Raw genomic sequence first — 17,213 nt, 5'->3', positions numbered from 1 at the left:
CAGAAAAGATTTCAGCTAAAACATTATTTTCTACAAATTATGAATACTACGTCTGTTGATTTAACACCAGAAAACCATATCAAGTCAATTTCTTTTTTTATTGCTTTCATGATTTGTTAACAGTCACTATCTAAAACGTACACGTGACACACACAGTGATGGCCACATCTTTTGGTCATCTCTGAATCCATCCATCAAAGAAAGAGGTCCTGCAATATATCATTGCACTTAAATGTCTTCAAATATGATATCAACCATGCGTAAACTTGAAAATGCATACAAGAATTCAATGCTCACAATACTAAATGCTTACAAGATGGGGAGAAACATTTTCTAAGAACTACTTGAAGGACCGGAAGCATTCCGTTGTGCCGAGCACTTTAGAATGTATTTCAGAAGGAAAGACAAGTTATTTTCCTTTTGCTTTGAAAAACTGTACCACAGCAGCAATTTAAAGACATTGATTCTAGTGATGTGCCGATGATCGCCAATTATCGATTAGATCGGTAGTCATTCGTAATTCAGCGACCTCATTGTTCCATAATCGAAAATAAATGCTTAAAATTATAGCAAATTTCCCACTTTATATCGCGCAGTGACTTAGAGCTAAGGGAAGTAACCGCTACTTTGAGTTTAACAGTACCTTTCTTTAGTTTTTCTTTGCGTTCAAATCGCTTTATAATGGCGGACAGCGACGGTCGCCATTCGGAACTCCTCGGCCATTTTATCGAAAACAACCTCGGATGTATTTGGATGGTTTACACACTCAAAAAGTGGTACGTTTAAGTCCGCTGCAAGTAGATCGCGTAGTAATTTTATTTAGCAGTTAAACTTTGTGACTTAACTCTTGGGATTCTTCATTATGTTTGCTATAATACTATTCAATGACAATAAATTTAAACTTAGATCAATAAATACAACTCTAAAACACTACATTTAACTAATGGTATAATTCAAAATTTTACGAACTACTTCAACAGATGTACCGGCATACATCCGAGGTTGTTTTCGATAAAATGGCCGAGGAGCTCCGAATGGGACAGTCGCGTCGAAGCTATTGTCTATCTCAGATTATGATACGACCTGTTTTGTCTATCACAATTATCAATATAACCGTAAAGTGGTGCGACTACCGTAAATCGTCCGTTCAATGACAGACACCATACCAGAAAAGTTTATGCGAAGCACTTGATGTGATTCGAGCTTCTTAAAAAAATTATTGTCTATCATGAATTATTTATTTTTTTAAATTAAAGTGAAACAGTATATTTCTTTTTTTATTTACTATCATATATCATGAGCAATACGTATAGTAGTTTTAGCACAGTCATAAAAAAATCTTAACTACAGTCTATCAAGAAAATATATTTATAGTATATCATGAAATACTGGTCAGCGACCTATTATTCGCCCTTACCACTTTTTCGCCCACCCAGTTAAAACCAGTCAAAACGAAATACTTAACACAAATCAGTCTGGCGTTTCATTGCGGCATCTTTTTTGACAGATATCAGCTGTTTTCTGCGTTCAAATATAAGTAGTATGTGGAATTCGACCCAAATAAACAATGTTTACACTTCTGACCTTTTAAGTTGCACTTGGGGATGACGTCATAACGCGCGCGCTCATTAGCATAAGGCCCTGTAAGGATTTTTTTTAATTTTCCTTATACTTTGCACTATCAGACGACATTATTGATTTGTCATTATAAAGCATAAAACAGGTGATAAATTTTACAGATACCGTAAATTGCTGTATTTTAAGTTAAATTTTCGAAAAAGCATACGTAAAACCTAAAAACGGTGAAGTAATCGCTGAATTTTTCGTCTAAGGGATGCAACTCAAATTGAATTAATCATTACATTCTTGTACGGACATGCGTTGTCCCTCTTCGGAAGTCTATAAATATGCATAGATAATGTAGGTCATGCTCTAGAAGGAATCCCATTAGCTTTTTTAATTTTCTGAAAAGAGAAGGCTTACCGAGTAGATGTTGTATCATTTTAAAAATACATAAACAGTATGTAATATTTAACATATTATATTTATTGATCAATTGTCGTTTGAAACAGTCGCTAGACTTGTCAAATAAAATAAAAATGTTTGAAGATATAGTTTAGAAAGAAATGTATGAAAAACATCTTAAGAACAGCGAATTTATGGGGTGGGCGAATAATTGGTACAGTAGGGTGCTTAATTTAGCGAAATAATAGGGGTACTTTGCACGTGGGAATATTCGGAATCACTAGCTATTTTTAAAAACAAATTACACAGTTTTTGCCGGAAGAGCCAACCTGTCTGAGTGTAAAGTTTTATCGTAATAGCTATCTTGTGTCAAAAGTAACATAGGAAAAACCTCCGTTTCCGGCCGAAAAGGGGTCGCTAACCTGTATAGTTCTTAAAACTTTAAAGTTAAGTATTAGAATATATTTTTCATTTTATCTACTGTCATCTATCATGAACAATACAGTATTTTTATAGTATTCTATCACGTAAAAATATTTTCTTAACTGTCTATCAAGAAAATATTTCTTATTTTCTATCATGAAATATATTTCTTATTGTCTATCGTGATAAGTAATTCTTATTGTTTATCATGAAAAGTATTTCTATGTCTTTCATGAAATATATTTCTTATTGTCTGTCATGAAAAATATTTCTTATTGTCTATCATGAAATATATTTCTTATTGCCTATTTCTAAAATTCTTATCGTCTTTCATGAAAATTAATATATTTCTTATTGTCTATTATGAAATGTATTTCTTTTTGATTGTCTATCATGAAATATACTTCTTATAGTCTATCAAGAAATATATTTCTTATTGTCTATCATGAAATATATTTCTAAAATTCTTGTTGTCTATCATGAAAATTAATATATTTCTTATTGTCTATCATGAAATATGCTTCTTATTGTATATCATGAAATATATACTATACTGGATATACGTCTCGGAGACAGGCAGTTATGAGTGAGGTGTTCAATACATGAGTACTGTCAACAATGCCGAAATATAAGAATCTGTTAAGGAACTTTGCTGGTTCTCTGGCGTTACAGACACTGCAACTGCACAACTCACTAGAAATGTCGGTTCAGAAAAAGGTAATGACAGTTTTTGTAACCCAGAAAGTCTTGTTACTTGACAGTAGCTTTAGAGAGATCTAAAAGTCACTGGACGTATCAGAGAACTGTAAAATTTCGCCCAAAGCGTAAACTGAGGCGAAGATATTTTGAAGTAAATAAATCTGGTAAAAGTATGTAGAACAATATGCCAAAGGTTAGATTGATGATTTGGGTCTAATTAAAAAAAATTCTCAGTAACACGACGGAGTTAATTTAATCAAAACATCACCAGAGTAACAGGGGAAAAAATAAAATTGCATTTAACTCCGTCACATTTAAGCCAGAATGTCTAATGAAGGTCTGATATGCCGACCAAAACGCAGAATATTTGACATGCACACCCTAAGACTCATTCATTAAAGCTGCACTCTCACAGATTGAACGTTTTGACAACTTTTTTTAATTTTTTTTCTTGGAAAGAGCCATTTTTTTGCGAAATTCCATGGAAACCAGTTATATAAGACTGCTGACAAAAAATAGATCGCAGGTTTTTATCTTTCATTTACAAAAATGATGTTTTATGCATTTTTCTTAAACAGTAACGGTTTAAGCCATAAAACATTATTTTTGAACGGAAATATGAACATCTGCGATCTGATCTTTTGTCAGCATTCTTTTATCATCGGTTTGCAGATATTTACGCAAAAATTTGCTCTTTCAAATACAAAAAATAAAAAAGTTGTAAAAATGGTAAATCTGTGAGAGTGCAGCTTTAAGGGTCTAACATTATTTCACGCTCACTCATACTAAATCAATCAATCAATCAATCAATCAATCAATCAATGTCGGGTGCTGTCTTAACAGAAATGTCCCGAGTAGAAACTACTATAAAAGAAAAACTAGTTATTTGTGCAGTAATGGACTCAAGATGATGTCCCCATAAATACAAAGCTTATTATTTCATACATGTGAAGCGTGTTGGCTGAGGGGTTATATCGAAATCCCCAAAATGTACCATGAACGAAACAGGATGTGCAGTGCGTGTCTTATGACCTGCCGAAGGGGGGTCGGGGGGATCTCTGTAACGAAAATAACCATTGCCGCCTTGTTTGTTTGTTCACACAGCCGTTCCTGCATTCTCCATTTGTATATTGTGTACTAATCATTCTCAGCCTCCAATGACACTCTTCAATACACTTATCCATGAATAAAATTAAATAAACAAAATATACCAGGAAATAAATGATAAATAAAACTCATATTGCATTGAAATTGGCTGAAATAACATGGAAAAGTGTCTTGTTGCTTTTCAAGTTGCAGACAACAATCCGAAGACCCAAATTTCTTGCGCAAAGTCAAGAGTAGACAAATCTTAAAAAAAATAAAAATCAAATATGCAGTGATAAGCTTCAAAGATCCATCATATTTTAAAATTATGTTTAGCCAAAATTGGTCAAAATACTTGCCTAATAAGTGTTCGTTTTTCAGGTATTCTTATATTCGATAAGCTCGCAGTAAAACCGCATGACCATAACAATAAAATGACACACTCGGCTTTATATACGGCTAAGGTCTAGGTTGGACAGTTTGTTATCTTAAATAAGCGTGGTGATTTGTCGTTGGACTAACCTAAACACTTCTTGCCTGTGAATTAGATGACCCTATCGGATTGGGACGCTACAGCGGGCTTGTTCTTTAACCAAAATACAATTATAATCTTTTGAAATCAAACCCTATTGTGAATCTGGGCCAAACTAATTATAGCATTAGTGATATGCAGCTGTCATACTTGAAATCAGTAATATATTTTATCTACAAGTGTATTTCAAAACAGTTCATCTTTCATAACAAAACACTTAAATGATTACGATACAAAGATCAAGCAGGACAGGAAACATCTTTAATTCCTACAAAGTATTGTTAAGTATACCGGGAAATTATTGAACCAGAATATTCAACAAGGAATAATGCTTCATATAGGCAATATTACGCACAGAAGAACGTTAGTTTTACAATGAATATATATAGCAGAAAGGAATTAAAAAGGGGAAGATATTATGTTTTGAACAATGCACTATGAAACTGTTGATGATAATGGTGTTGTATGGAGCTCTTTTAGTGTCATAAAGCAAAGGGGTTTGCAATGCTATACCGGGAAATATAGTCAATGGGAGAAAAATATGAATACCAGGGTTTTTCTGTTATATGGCGCCTACAAGGACAATAGTTCGAATTTGCCAGGTATAATTATCGAACAGAATATGACAAACTACTAGATATAACTCTGATCCTCAAACAACAAATCATTCAATACACTATGATTATGTAACTTTCCATGTTTATTTCGTTTTCTGCCCTTGTGATGCTGAGGAATATAACGCAAAGAAAACACTTTTCGTTATCGTTCTCCCCTCCCCATTCCGTTTCTTAATGGCCACTAGAGCTCTTGGCCCATTACAGCCACAAACTAAAAGACTATGGTGTGTAGGCCATGTATTCCATAAACCATATGACGTTTAGATGAACCGTCGGGTCTACAGTCAGAAATAAACGTTTTAAAAGTTTGTTCCCTGATAGTCACAGCATCTTATGTAGTCACATGCATCGGCGTTCAACATATTCGTCGTAGTCTACTCGCCGACTGGTGTTCTATGTGTTTGGCGTTTACCCTATGCTATTAAACGGGGTTTATGTTTAAACTTTTGGCTACTGAGCTTGTTTCTGTAGTTTTTTTTACAAAAGTATATACAAATTAATTGTAAGCCACTAGTGACACCTGTTATAGTTAATACCTTCGAACGTAAGACTTTTGCCCTCAATGTGTATGGCTCGAACGTATATGACCATGTGCATTTGATAACACGTGGCGTTGGTTTGCTACCGTAGAAATGATATAGCGCCATAAATGTTTACAAAATATCTGTTCATGGAATTTAAAATAACCACACCATATATGGTATCAAATCTGGATACAGATTTTAAATTGACACCATATATGGTATTAGATCAGAATAAAGATCAAGTTTCTTTCCCATATACACTTTTGAAAGGACTACCAAATTGAAAAAAGCGGTTTTGTCTTGAGGGAAAATTGGAATGCCAAGTCATCGAATTAAAGGTACGAATAACGTTATTGAATATTTCCTTAGGTAGTGAAGAGATCATATCATTTGGCTGAATATGACTGCTTATATTTACTGAAGTTGGTTTAGACGCGTGGTGTTATAATAGATGTGTTGTCCAACCATCCCTTAGCCTATAACTGTTAAACGTCGTTTTAAATAGCATTTCTTCAATCTCTTTAAAGTTTGATGTTTAATATCATCGCTTAGAATTGTAGACCTTTTCCATAAATGATAAATGACGTTTACATATAACATATTGACCTAGAATATGATTTAGATGAGTACAAAATCAGTGTGTTGGGAAAGAAGCTGCAATGTTTTGGTGCCCAACAAGTGGGCCGTTAAGGCCCGATACCAAAACACGTTGTTTGTCAAAAGTGCAGTCAAAATGTTTCAGAACTGCGTTTGCACTCTTGTCTTTTTTTGGAGTAGAAAAAATAAAATTGAACCAAACATGTTATATTCGTCTTTAAATCCGGCTGTGTATGATTCGCTAGCCGAGTGAAATCACAATCTGCAAAATGCACGAGAGTCCAATATGATTCCTAGGAGAGTGGAGTGGGACTATTATCTCTTTCATAAGTACGTTACAATAAATAGGATCTGTCACGAGTCGTCATAAAATACACCAATTTATTCAACGTGATCAGAAAATGTTATGAGGTGAGCCTTTGATATTGAATGTCTTCAAATATAATATTAAGATAACGAGTAAGAGTGTTCGAGTATGTAACAATTCTTCTAACGTTCCGGATAGAAATTTTAATTTCTGTATGGAAGTTAAGATTTATCATACAATGTATTATGAAGAGATTTTAACGAGTGCTGTATTTTATAATGCCGTCAGTTCAACTTGAGTAATGATACTTGCTGTGGCATGATGTAAGCAGAGTTGTCAAAAAAAACAAAAACAAAAACAAAACAGTCGAAGGATGAATATCGATTACACGGGTGCGAAACAGTGGCTCCAGCTCGTTTATCAGCTGTTTATGAAAAAGAGCCAATGACACTTCCGAGCTAGAGCAATAGAACGGACATCATCGTAATCGTAAGTATGACTCGTTATTTTATCTAATATCACAATTATGAGGGCTTATTTGAGAAATCGGGGAATGCAATGCCATATAAATACGTTTAATCTTCATACGTATTTCAGTTATTTTGAAAACATATTGTATATGGAGTTATGAAACCGATTCTCCCATCAAACACATGCATGTTTACAAGCGAAAGCAGAACATTTTCACCAATTTTCAGCTGAATTTCACTCAAGAAGCTTACATTTAAGATAAAACCAGTATTATCGAGTGCTTTTTATTTTGTCGGGAATAAAAATGACCGCCTGTTTACCGATATAAGCATGTTTATGCTCTTTTTTCTGGGTTGTGCTGTTGCCAAAAGCCAGGGAGCTGGAGCCAAAGCGTGGAGGCTGAGCCAATACGCTGTATAATAATGCACTCAACTCGGCATATTTGGAATAGTTCTGTATTTATAACTAGTATTAAGATATTGTTGTATTTTTTTTTAAATATATAATTATTTATGAATATTTAATGCAATTAATCTAATAATGGGCGTTGCAATCTCAGCAATGTCGATGGAGCAAAAAATCCTTTCACAACATCTATATAATTATATGGTTACTGTTTCTTGACCAGTTTTTCACTCCAATCAGATTCCAAAATATATTAATTGTAGTGGATCAAAGAAAATGTGTCATTTAACAAAGATTAGATAGACGAAAAACTGGTAAACTATGTGGTAAATTACATCAACTTAGAAATTAAATGACCGCCAGTACATCAATCGGATTGAATAAGTGTTAGTGTTATTTTTCTTATGTTTCTATACATTTGATTAATATGTGCTATATAGGGGATATTATGATTGGACGCTTTTCTGGTGACCTGTATCACATCGAGTTCGGTGTGTCTGCGCGATGCAGGTCAACAGAAAAGCCATCTGTCAAATGCGCGTATGAATTCGAATGTGTTACGTAGTTTTGTGTAATGAAGTCAAGGGAGGCTACTACAGCGAAACAAAGTCAGAATGTACAGAATTCACTTTATTGAGCAAAATAAGAACACAATATTTTATGTTTTAGCAAAATTAACAAATTGCTACTACGAAAACCATCATTAAATATCACAGCACAAGAGTCAATAACAACAAAAAACGGCACCTATTTTACGAGTATACACTAATCGTCATTTCCTGTAGACGTAATGTGGCAATTTTAAACAAAGTAAATATTCGTGGGTTTTTTTGACGATCATTGCAGAATTGAGGGAAGTTCGTTAGTCAATCGCTTTTTCTCTCGATGACGCGAATTCGCCTTCTTCTTTGTATTGTCGAGCTGCTGATATTCATGATAAGAAACATGGATAATGCAACAATTTATTTACTTCGAAATCGCAAACAACTAGTTCACTGAAGTACATGACTTGTGTAGCTGTCTAGATAGATTGGAAGTGTTCTCTGTTTCGTGCTTATCGTTATGGTTCTTTGAAGAACATTAGAACCATGTTCCTGAATATTGACATGCTTCTGGAGCGTGAGTAAGGTTAGATTATTTAAAAGTTGACAGGTTTTACCATTTTTTGTTGTCACGCTATTTTTAGCGAAAGTAGTTCCGAGATTACACACGGTACTCGCATAATACGAATCAGAAAACGACAGCATGGTGATACGGATTTTTTAATACGGCGTGCTGTTTTTTCACTGTTGGATATGGAAAATAAATTTGATAAGCATATAATAAATATATATATATATACATATATATATTGGAACATATCGAGGATATTTCTCATCAAAACGTGTATTATTATACAGCGTATTGGCTCAGCCTCCACTCTTTGGCTCCAGCTCCCTGGCTTTTGGCTCCAGCTCAGAAAAGAGTACAAACATGCTTATTCCGGTAAATAGGCGGTCATTTTTATTCCCGACAAAATAAAAGCACTCGATAATACTGGTTTTATCTTAAATGTAAGTTTCTTGAGTGAAATTCAGCTGAAAATTGGTGAAAATGTTCTACTTTCGTTTGTAAACATGCATGTGTTTGATGGGAGAATCGGTTTTATAACTCCATATACAATATGTTTACAAAATAACCGAAATACTTGTGAAGATTAAACGTATTTATATGGCACTTCATTCCCCGATTTCTCAAATAAGCCCTCATACTTGTGATATTAGAAAAAATAACGAGTCATACTTACTTTTTATGATGATATATGTTCTTTTGCTCTAGCTTGGAAGTGTCATGCTCTTTTTTATACACAGCTCCTAAACGAGCTGGAGCAACTGTTTCGCAGCCGTGGATTAAACAATTGTGAATACTTTAAAAGTTAAGGTAAAGTTTAAATAATGTCATTCACCATGTCACAACGTCGAATGTTCGAAATAACAAGACATTCAATATACATTTTCGATCCAAAGATAATAAAACTATGTAACATTTTACTATTTATTAGTTTCATAGCAATATCATGGCATCCGCTATATAAGAAAGAAATACTTTCTTAACTATTTAGAAACAACATTTTTATACATCATTCATCTGTCGATTTGTCAAATATTAGAACATGCACTTTTAACTCGCTAGATATATTAATTATTAAATATAGTTAGTGCGTATGTCTAAGATGAGTACAGTAAATGTTTGGTGAACGATAAAAAAGGGTTACTTGGTGAAAGCATTTAGTACAGAAACCTTAATACTAATGCACTTCATGTTAAAGATGCAGTCTTACTCCCAATTAAGATTTACCACAATTAATAATATTGTCTTAAAATTCCAAAAAGGATGAATAAATGCCAGGAAAAAAAATGGTTATTATGAAGGATACTGAGTTTAATTTGAAAGAAATTAGCACAAAACATGGTATTTCTTCCTTATGAGACTATAGCAGACCACAGTAAATCTTTTAGCATTCACTAATCATTTAATATTTTTGCTCTTACTAATATTAAATACACGGTTACAATCTTGTTATCAGTAGTTAATAATTTCCATGTATGCATTATTAATAAGTAGTTAAAGGTTTTTAGTCAAAGTGTATGTTTGTTATACATGTGTATGTATTGATTTTGAATAAGAGTGTCACTTTAAACCCATATCAGGATATTTGTTTGTAAATGAATCCTTGTCAATACCCTAGTAAACGCATGTTCCACTCAATCTTTATGGACCATTGAGTCTTTAGCTGATATGCATCTAAGCCCTATACCAGTCCAGGTTATGTTTGATTAATTATTCTCAACTTCTGTTCAATCTTCAAAGGCTACATCGTTACGTAAATATGTTTGTCTTATTGGTATAAAGTCACATATAACAATGAAGGGCATGGAACTCATGGAAGCGATGTTGGGCGTTTATTGCCCTCTTATCTTTCACATGTTTGAGAAATGAGGTTTTGACATGAAATGTTTATACGTCTGACAAAAAGTATATCTTTTTTATCCTTTTACACAATACAATTTATACCAAAACGATAACGGAACGTCTTAACGTTCATTATTGCAGAACATGGCAGGAATTATAGAAGAGGACCAGATATCAATGTTAAAAGCGTTTCAGGAAGATGGTCTAGATGGTTTAAAGCAGATGATTATCAACAACAGGGACAAGTGGGAATCCATACCGATACGTATTGCAGTTACTGGAAACTCGAGCGTTGGGAAATCCAGTTTCATCAATGCTTTCCTTGGATTAAAACCCAACGCTGCCGGTGCAGCTGCAGTTGGAGTAACTGAAACGACAATGGAGGTGAAGGCATATCCGCATCCAAAGAACAACAACTTTGTATTGTACGACCTTCCCGGTGTTGGAACACAGCTGTTTCCTCGCGAGTCCTATCTGCAGAAAGTGGACTTTAAAAAGTACGATTTCTTCATGATACTGTCGGCTACTCGTTTTACGGAGAACGACGCGTGGCTAAGTCAACAAATAAAGGAGCAACAGAAGAAGTTCTTCTTTGTGAGAACAAAAATCGATATCGATATGCAAAATGAACGCGATGATTGTGATGAAGCGTTCAACCAAGATCTTAGTCTGCAGAAGATCAGAAAAGATGCTGAAGGTAATCTTAATGATCGGAAATCGAAAGTTTATCTGAAAACAACTAAACTTAGAATAATAAACCAGTTCGATTATAATCGCCTAATGAAAGATTTGATGACGGAAACTCCGGAACTGAAGAAGGACTCTTTGGTTTTGTTTTTACCATCTCTCACTGAAGCTGTCATCTTGGAGAAAGAGAAGGTTCTATCAAAAAGGGCACCAGCATTAGCAATTGCGTCGGCTATTGCTTGAGCTATACCACTTCCAGGTGTTAGCGCCGCAGTCGACGGAACTATCATTGCCACTGAAGCGAAATTCTACATGGAACAATTCAATCTTGATGAAAAATCCTTGAAGGATTTTGAGATGAACTATTCGCTAAAAATTAGTAAACTAAACTTGGCCACGCGTACACTTGGCATTACAGCAGCAAGTATATGTCAAGCATGTGCTGTTGGAGTTGCTAGTGAGGCTACCGAAAACGTTGTTAAAGTTTTAATTCCTGGTCTTGGATCAGCGATTGCAGGTGTAGTGTCCTATGGAAGTGTTCTTGTAATGCTTTGGAAAATGTTGAACACAATGAAAGAGGATGCACTCACGATCAACGGTGAAATAGCTAAACAGTTAGTTGAAACAGAAGTTTAAACAACGACACGCACTTTCGAGGTGCTATTTTTAAACAATCAATAATGAAGATGTTGATGAGTTTCAAAATGTTGTTCGAAAACAATACAATCACTTTTCATGATAAAAAAAACATTGTTTAGTGTCGGCGTTTGATTTTAATAAATATATGTACGATATCTGTTCAAAGCGCTAGTGAACTCTTGTAGTTTTCCAATGAGGCACATTCTGCTATTTTGGTTCTCGTTGTCATAATTTGATTTCGGACATTTTCTTTATGTTGTCTTTAGTTTCCATATGATAACATATAGTTTTATTATGTACTTTGCGTGTAATCCCCCATTTTCCATGTTCATTGGTTTGATTTGAGATCTTATTAATAAAATTGATAACTTCTTATTCAGTTTAGTCCTGATGAAATAAATATCTTAACATGATTACACGAGTGATTTAGAAGTTCAAAGTATATTTTGTTGTTCTATGCAAATAAAAGTTACCATTATAATCATCATAATACCTTATGCACTTGATTTTGATCTGAATAAATAAATCGATGATAAAATGGTCAGCGTTTAGTGTAAGGAATATATTTTTTGAATTTAGTGATAAAACAAAACATTTTGAATTGTCATAAAACATTTGAAGCGTATTGATGAGGTTTTCTTTGTTTTCTTCATTAAGTAAATCACATATAAAAGGGTTAGGGTTAAAACCTTGCAATAAATGCCTTTCACTCTTGCAGAGATAATATAGTACAACATAGTTAATACACTCCAAACCCTTGACTTAATTCATTCTCAAATCGCGCTTCACGCTCGAAATGAAATGTATATTTGCAATAACTCTGGTAGTAAATTGTTTACTTATACCACTAATCAATGCGATATTAGTGTCAATTGTTTCACCTGAACTACATTTCTATTCATCCTAGCACAAATTGCCAGTTTCGTGAAAATGAGTTGATACTATATTTTTTATATACTTATATTTTAACGACTTTACGTCTGGAACGGTTTGGCTAGTTTCCTGACGTGTCTTTGCATAGCGCTCTTTAAGATATACTTAAATTATTCATGATCACATTATTCAAAGAAGAAATACAATTATCATAATTATGTGGAATTTGCTTACTAGCCTAATTACCATCGCGTGAGATCGATGCTGTGTTGCATGTATATGATGAGATTCTCCTTTGCCGGGTCTCCACACCAACGGTATCTTGTGGGGGCCGGGGGGGATCCTACCTGAGATATGTCTTGTTGGTCCTCAGTAGCCTTAACCGTAGCCCGCCGGGATCCGTCCGTCTTAGGTGGGCCAGGGTTACTCTCAATGTCGCCACATATGACCATCATAGCCAGCAAGCACGTGGCTAGGCGGAGTGACATTTTTGTCTTTGTAAGTCCATTTGGTAAACTAGCACCTTAAACCGTTTTACACTTTTAATGGGCTGCATAAAACATCCAATACGAGTTCGCCACTGCTGCATTCAAATCCCCATGTTTATTTAAACATCAAAATTCATTGACATGAAAACAACGTGCGGCCATTATAAAGGGACACAACTCACAAGGTTAAACAGACATGACATCCCACTTTTAAAGCCACAATGGTCAATTATAAAATGGAACATTACGGTTAGGCATATGGATCAATACCAATCAGGCAGGTAACGTCAACTATTATCACATAAGATTAAAGGCCAGTCTGACGAATAGACTCGCGTTCAAAGGCACACGGGACAAGGTCAACCAGACATGTAGCCTCACATGTAAAGGCACCACAATGGTCATGGTCATCAGACTTGTAACCTCACTTTTAGGGGCACAAGGGTCAAGGCTAATCAGAAATGTGACCTCAGGTTTAAGGGCACACACGTCAAAACTTATCAGATATGTAACCTCACTTTTAGGGGCACAAGGGTCAAGGCTAATCAGACATGTGACCTCAGGTTTAAGGGCACACACGTCAAAACTTATCAGATATGTAACCTCACTTTTAGGGGCACAAGGGTCAAGGCTATCAGACATGTGACCTCAGGTTTAAGGGCACACACGTCAAAACTTATCAGATATGTAACCTCACTTTTAGGGGCACAAGGGTCAAGGCTATCAGACATATATCATCACTTTTTAAGAAACATGGTTTAAAAGGTACAAGGGTTAATGTCAATCAGAAATGAAACCTAAAGTTTAAAGGTAGATAGATAGATTTATTCGTGCATATATATGTCATAGTAACAAACCAAATATCTCATAAAGTTATAACACAGACTGATTAACAAAGTATTAGTGATGATATCTATACTAAAGCACAACATCATTAGAATGCTTTGGATACATACGTGCGTTAATAAAGATTTAATTCAATGTGACAAATATATAACACAGGATAACCCATTAAAGTTATTCAACTTATTTCCAATGGGGTCCTTATGACAAATATAATTATTTGCCAAGATCTCAGTTGTAAGCTCTTTAAATTAGGTTTTCTTATACAAAAATAACATGAATGTACTCTTGACCAGTTAAAGAATGATTAAATGTTTGAGATCGAACTTTTACAGTTATAATGCAACCGACTGTTAAAACCATATGACACTTTAGCATAATATGACAAAAATCTTTGAACTGATATGCAAGATTAAATGAATAACAATTAATAAAATAGGAAATCTTCCATTTCTGCACATTTCACACCAACAATGAGATGGGACTTCACTTCTTTTTTAAAAGTATTCTTATTTTTTAATTCTTTTAACTTTATTGGAAGACTGTTCCAGTCCTGCATTGCTTGATAAAAGAAAGTATTTAATATAAAACTGTCAGCCTGTGGCACTTTAAAATTTCCAGCACTATGTCTACTGTTGTAAGAATGTGTGGATGAGACTAAAGTAAAATGTTCATGTAAGTATGATGGGCATTTGCTATTAAAGATTTTATGTACATGGATGTACATGGTCTAGTCGTAGTTGCTTTATCATATTTTCTATATTAAGCCATCCAATATCACTGAAAGCCGAGACTTTCAGGGAAGTTCTACAATCATAGCCATAAATAAATCTGACGACTTTGTTCTGAGTGACCTGTAATCTGTTCTTGAATTGTTTAGATATACCACTGTACCAAGATGTCGATGCATAGTCAAAATGACATTGTATTAAGGAGTTACATAACAATCTTCTTAGATTCATATCTAAAAAACGATTTTGTCTATATAAAAAATTTAGCCTAGAATTAACTTTACTGACAATATTGTTAACAATAGATGCAGCACTGAGATCATTGTCCAGTATACTTCCAAGATATTTAACAGATTATTTAGGTTTTATGATATGGCCATTGCAGTTTACATTAAAGCTATCAACTTTTGTTAGTTTTCTTTTAGACCCAAATAAAATACATTCTGTTTTTCCAAGATGCAAAGACAGTTTGTTGTCAACATTGTTGTCCATTCAGACAGATATCCTCAGGTTAAAATGCAGAATGCCCAAGGTCAATCAGACAAGTTACCTCACGTATAAATGCGCAAGGGACAAGTTCAACCAGATATGTAACCTCCGGTTTGAAGGCACATTGGTAAAGGCCAATCAGACATTTAACCTCATTATTAAAGGTACAAGGACCAAGGAAAATGAGATAGAAGTTAAATGTTTAAAGGCCAAAGGGTCAAAGCCAATATGACATAAAACATCAAGTTTAAAGGCATAAGAGGCACTGCTAATCAGGAAGGAAACCTCATGATTAAATGCACAATGGTCAAGTAAATCTTACATGTAACATCTCGTTTAAAGGCACATGGTTCAAAGCCCATTAGAGACATTTCGCAAGAGGCTTAGCAGCATCATTACATGAATAGTTTTATATATTAGCCAAACATTTTCGGAGAAGAAAACGTTAACATGTGCGACATTCTGTCATTTGATGTCACAGCTATACAGTATCAGTTGAAAATCAAATTGCATGCAAACATTGTGAACATTTGTCTGAATGTTTGCATTAATAAGATTACAGTGGGATAATATTCAATAGTAGTATTTCAGTAAGGATATGTTATTTATTTGGCAAATTCTAATTAATATTCAACGTCGCTTGATTTAATTTCATTTATACGTATTATGTTACAGAGATAATGAAACACGTTATAACAAGAATATATTTGGCACTCTCGTTGGCAAGAAGTGTGGTCTTATGCATGACTTACGAATGTAGACCCAGAAAATCGTTCTAACTCGAAAAAAATAATGGTGTTTTGTAATTATCAATCAGGGATATATTTTTTAGAAATACAAAACAAAATAAAATATTTCAAGAAGAAATGCGCAGATGATTGTTTATTATTGCAAGGACTTGAATGAAATAGAGATGTTAAACTTTATATATTTCCTTAATTAAATAAATTGAAAGGAATTAACTGGTGGACTGTGGGTTTATATGTTTGATTGTGTGTATAGAAAAATGTCATGTGGTGTTATTAAGCCAATTTCTATTTAAATTAAACCCTTGATTGTTGTTCTAATGAATAAATAACGATACAAAAGACAGGTTTTGTTTAAGATTATATTATGGCTTTAATTCGGTTCAAAATGATTGAGATTTGGAAAAAAGTGAATTCATCAGGCCACCGCGGTAGTAGCCAGAACAGGGTAAACGCACGTTCTCGAATATGTTAAGGGCAAGTAAGTCAAGCCTGCTTCATAAAATAATACATAGAGGATCAATCCATAACTATGATAAGATTGGCCGATCTTGGCTGGAGCAGAAGAAAGGAAATCCCTTCCCTTGATTTAATCAGGAGCACAAACATGGCGGAGTTGAATATAAAGACTGTAGCAAAGCCATTTTATTGGTGAAGGCTCAGTATGGATTTCGTAACAATAGCTGAAGAATAACAGGCAAAAGCAGCAGTAGTACAAAAGAAAGAAGAAGTAGATGTTGTTGTCGTCGTCGTTTTAGTAATAAAAGAAGTAGTAGTAGTAAACGTAGCTGTACCTGTAATAGTAGTAGTAGTAGTAGTAGTAGTAGTAGTAGTAGTAGTAGTAGTAGTAGTAGTAGTAGTAGTAGTAGTAGTAGTAGTAGTAGTAGTAGTAGTAGAAGTAGTAGTAGTAGTACATGTAGTAGTAGTAGTAGTAGTAGTAGTAGTAGTAGTAGTAGTAGTAGTAGTAGTAGTAGTAGTAGTAGTAGTAGTAGCAGCAGCAGCAGCAGCAGCAGCAGCAGTAGTAGTAGGAGGAGGAAGAGCAGCAGCAGCAGCAGCAGCAGCAGCAGTAGCAGCAGCAGTAGCAGTAGTAGTAGTAGTAGTAGTAGTAGTAGTAGTAGTAGTAGTAGTAGTAGTAGTAG

The 17,213-nt window shown here is 34.4% G+C and overlaps 1 protein-coding gene across 3 annotated transcripts; it reads left to right on the top strand.

The window, feature by feature from the left end:
• Window positions 1–6,096: 6,096 nt before the first annotated feature.
• On the top strand, window positions 6,097–12,288 carry LOC128222218 (T-cell-specific guanine nucleotide triphosphate-binding protein 2-like). Of its 3 annotated transcripts, none has more exons than XM_052931146.1 (2): window positions 6,097–6,184; window positions 10,720–12,288. In XM_052931146.1, the coding sequence occupies exon 2, from the start codon at window positions 10,723–10,725 to the stop codon at window positions 11,506–11,508; it is 786 nt and encodes a 261-aa protein (XP_052787106.1). In that variant the 5' UTR covers window positions 6,097–6,184; window positions 10,720–10,722; the 3' UTR covers window positions 11,509–12,288. The 3 variants fall into 3 exon arrangements, with proteins under 3 accessions (XP_052787106.1, XP_052787108.1, XP_052787107.1); XM_052931148.1 differs by having other exon boundaries at window positions 6,121–6,184; window positions 10,774–12,288; XM_052931147.1 differs by lacking the exon at window positions 6,097–6,184 and adding an exon at window positions 6,760–6,854.
• The last annotated feature ends 4,925 nt before the right edge of the window (window positions 12,289–17,213 follow it).

This window comes from Mya arenaria, chromosome 16, assembly GCF_026914265.1.
Source record: "Mya arenaria isolate MELC-2E11 chromosome 16, ASM2691426v1".
NCBI lineage: Eukaryota > Metazoa > Mollusca > Bivalvia > Myida > Myidae > Mya > Mya arenaria.
The sequence above is the reverse complement of the archived record's forward strand: the minus strand, read 5'-3'. Positions and strand labels throughout refer to the sequence as shown.

Coding starts and splice junctions, on each gene's coding strand:
- LOC128222218 (XM_052931146.1), top strand. CDS start 10,723: ATGGCAGGAATTATAGAAGAGGACCAGATATCAATGTTAAAAGCGTTT.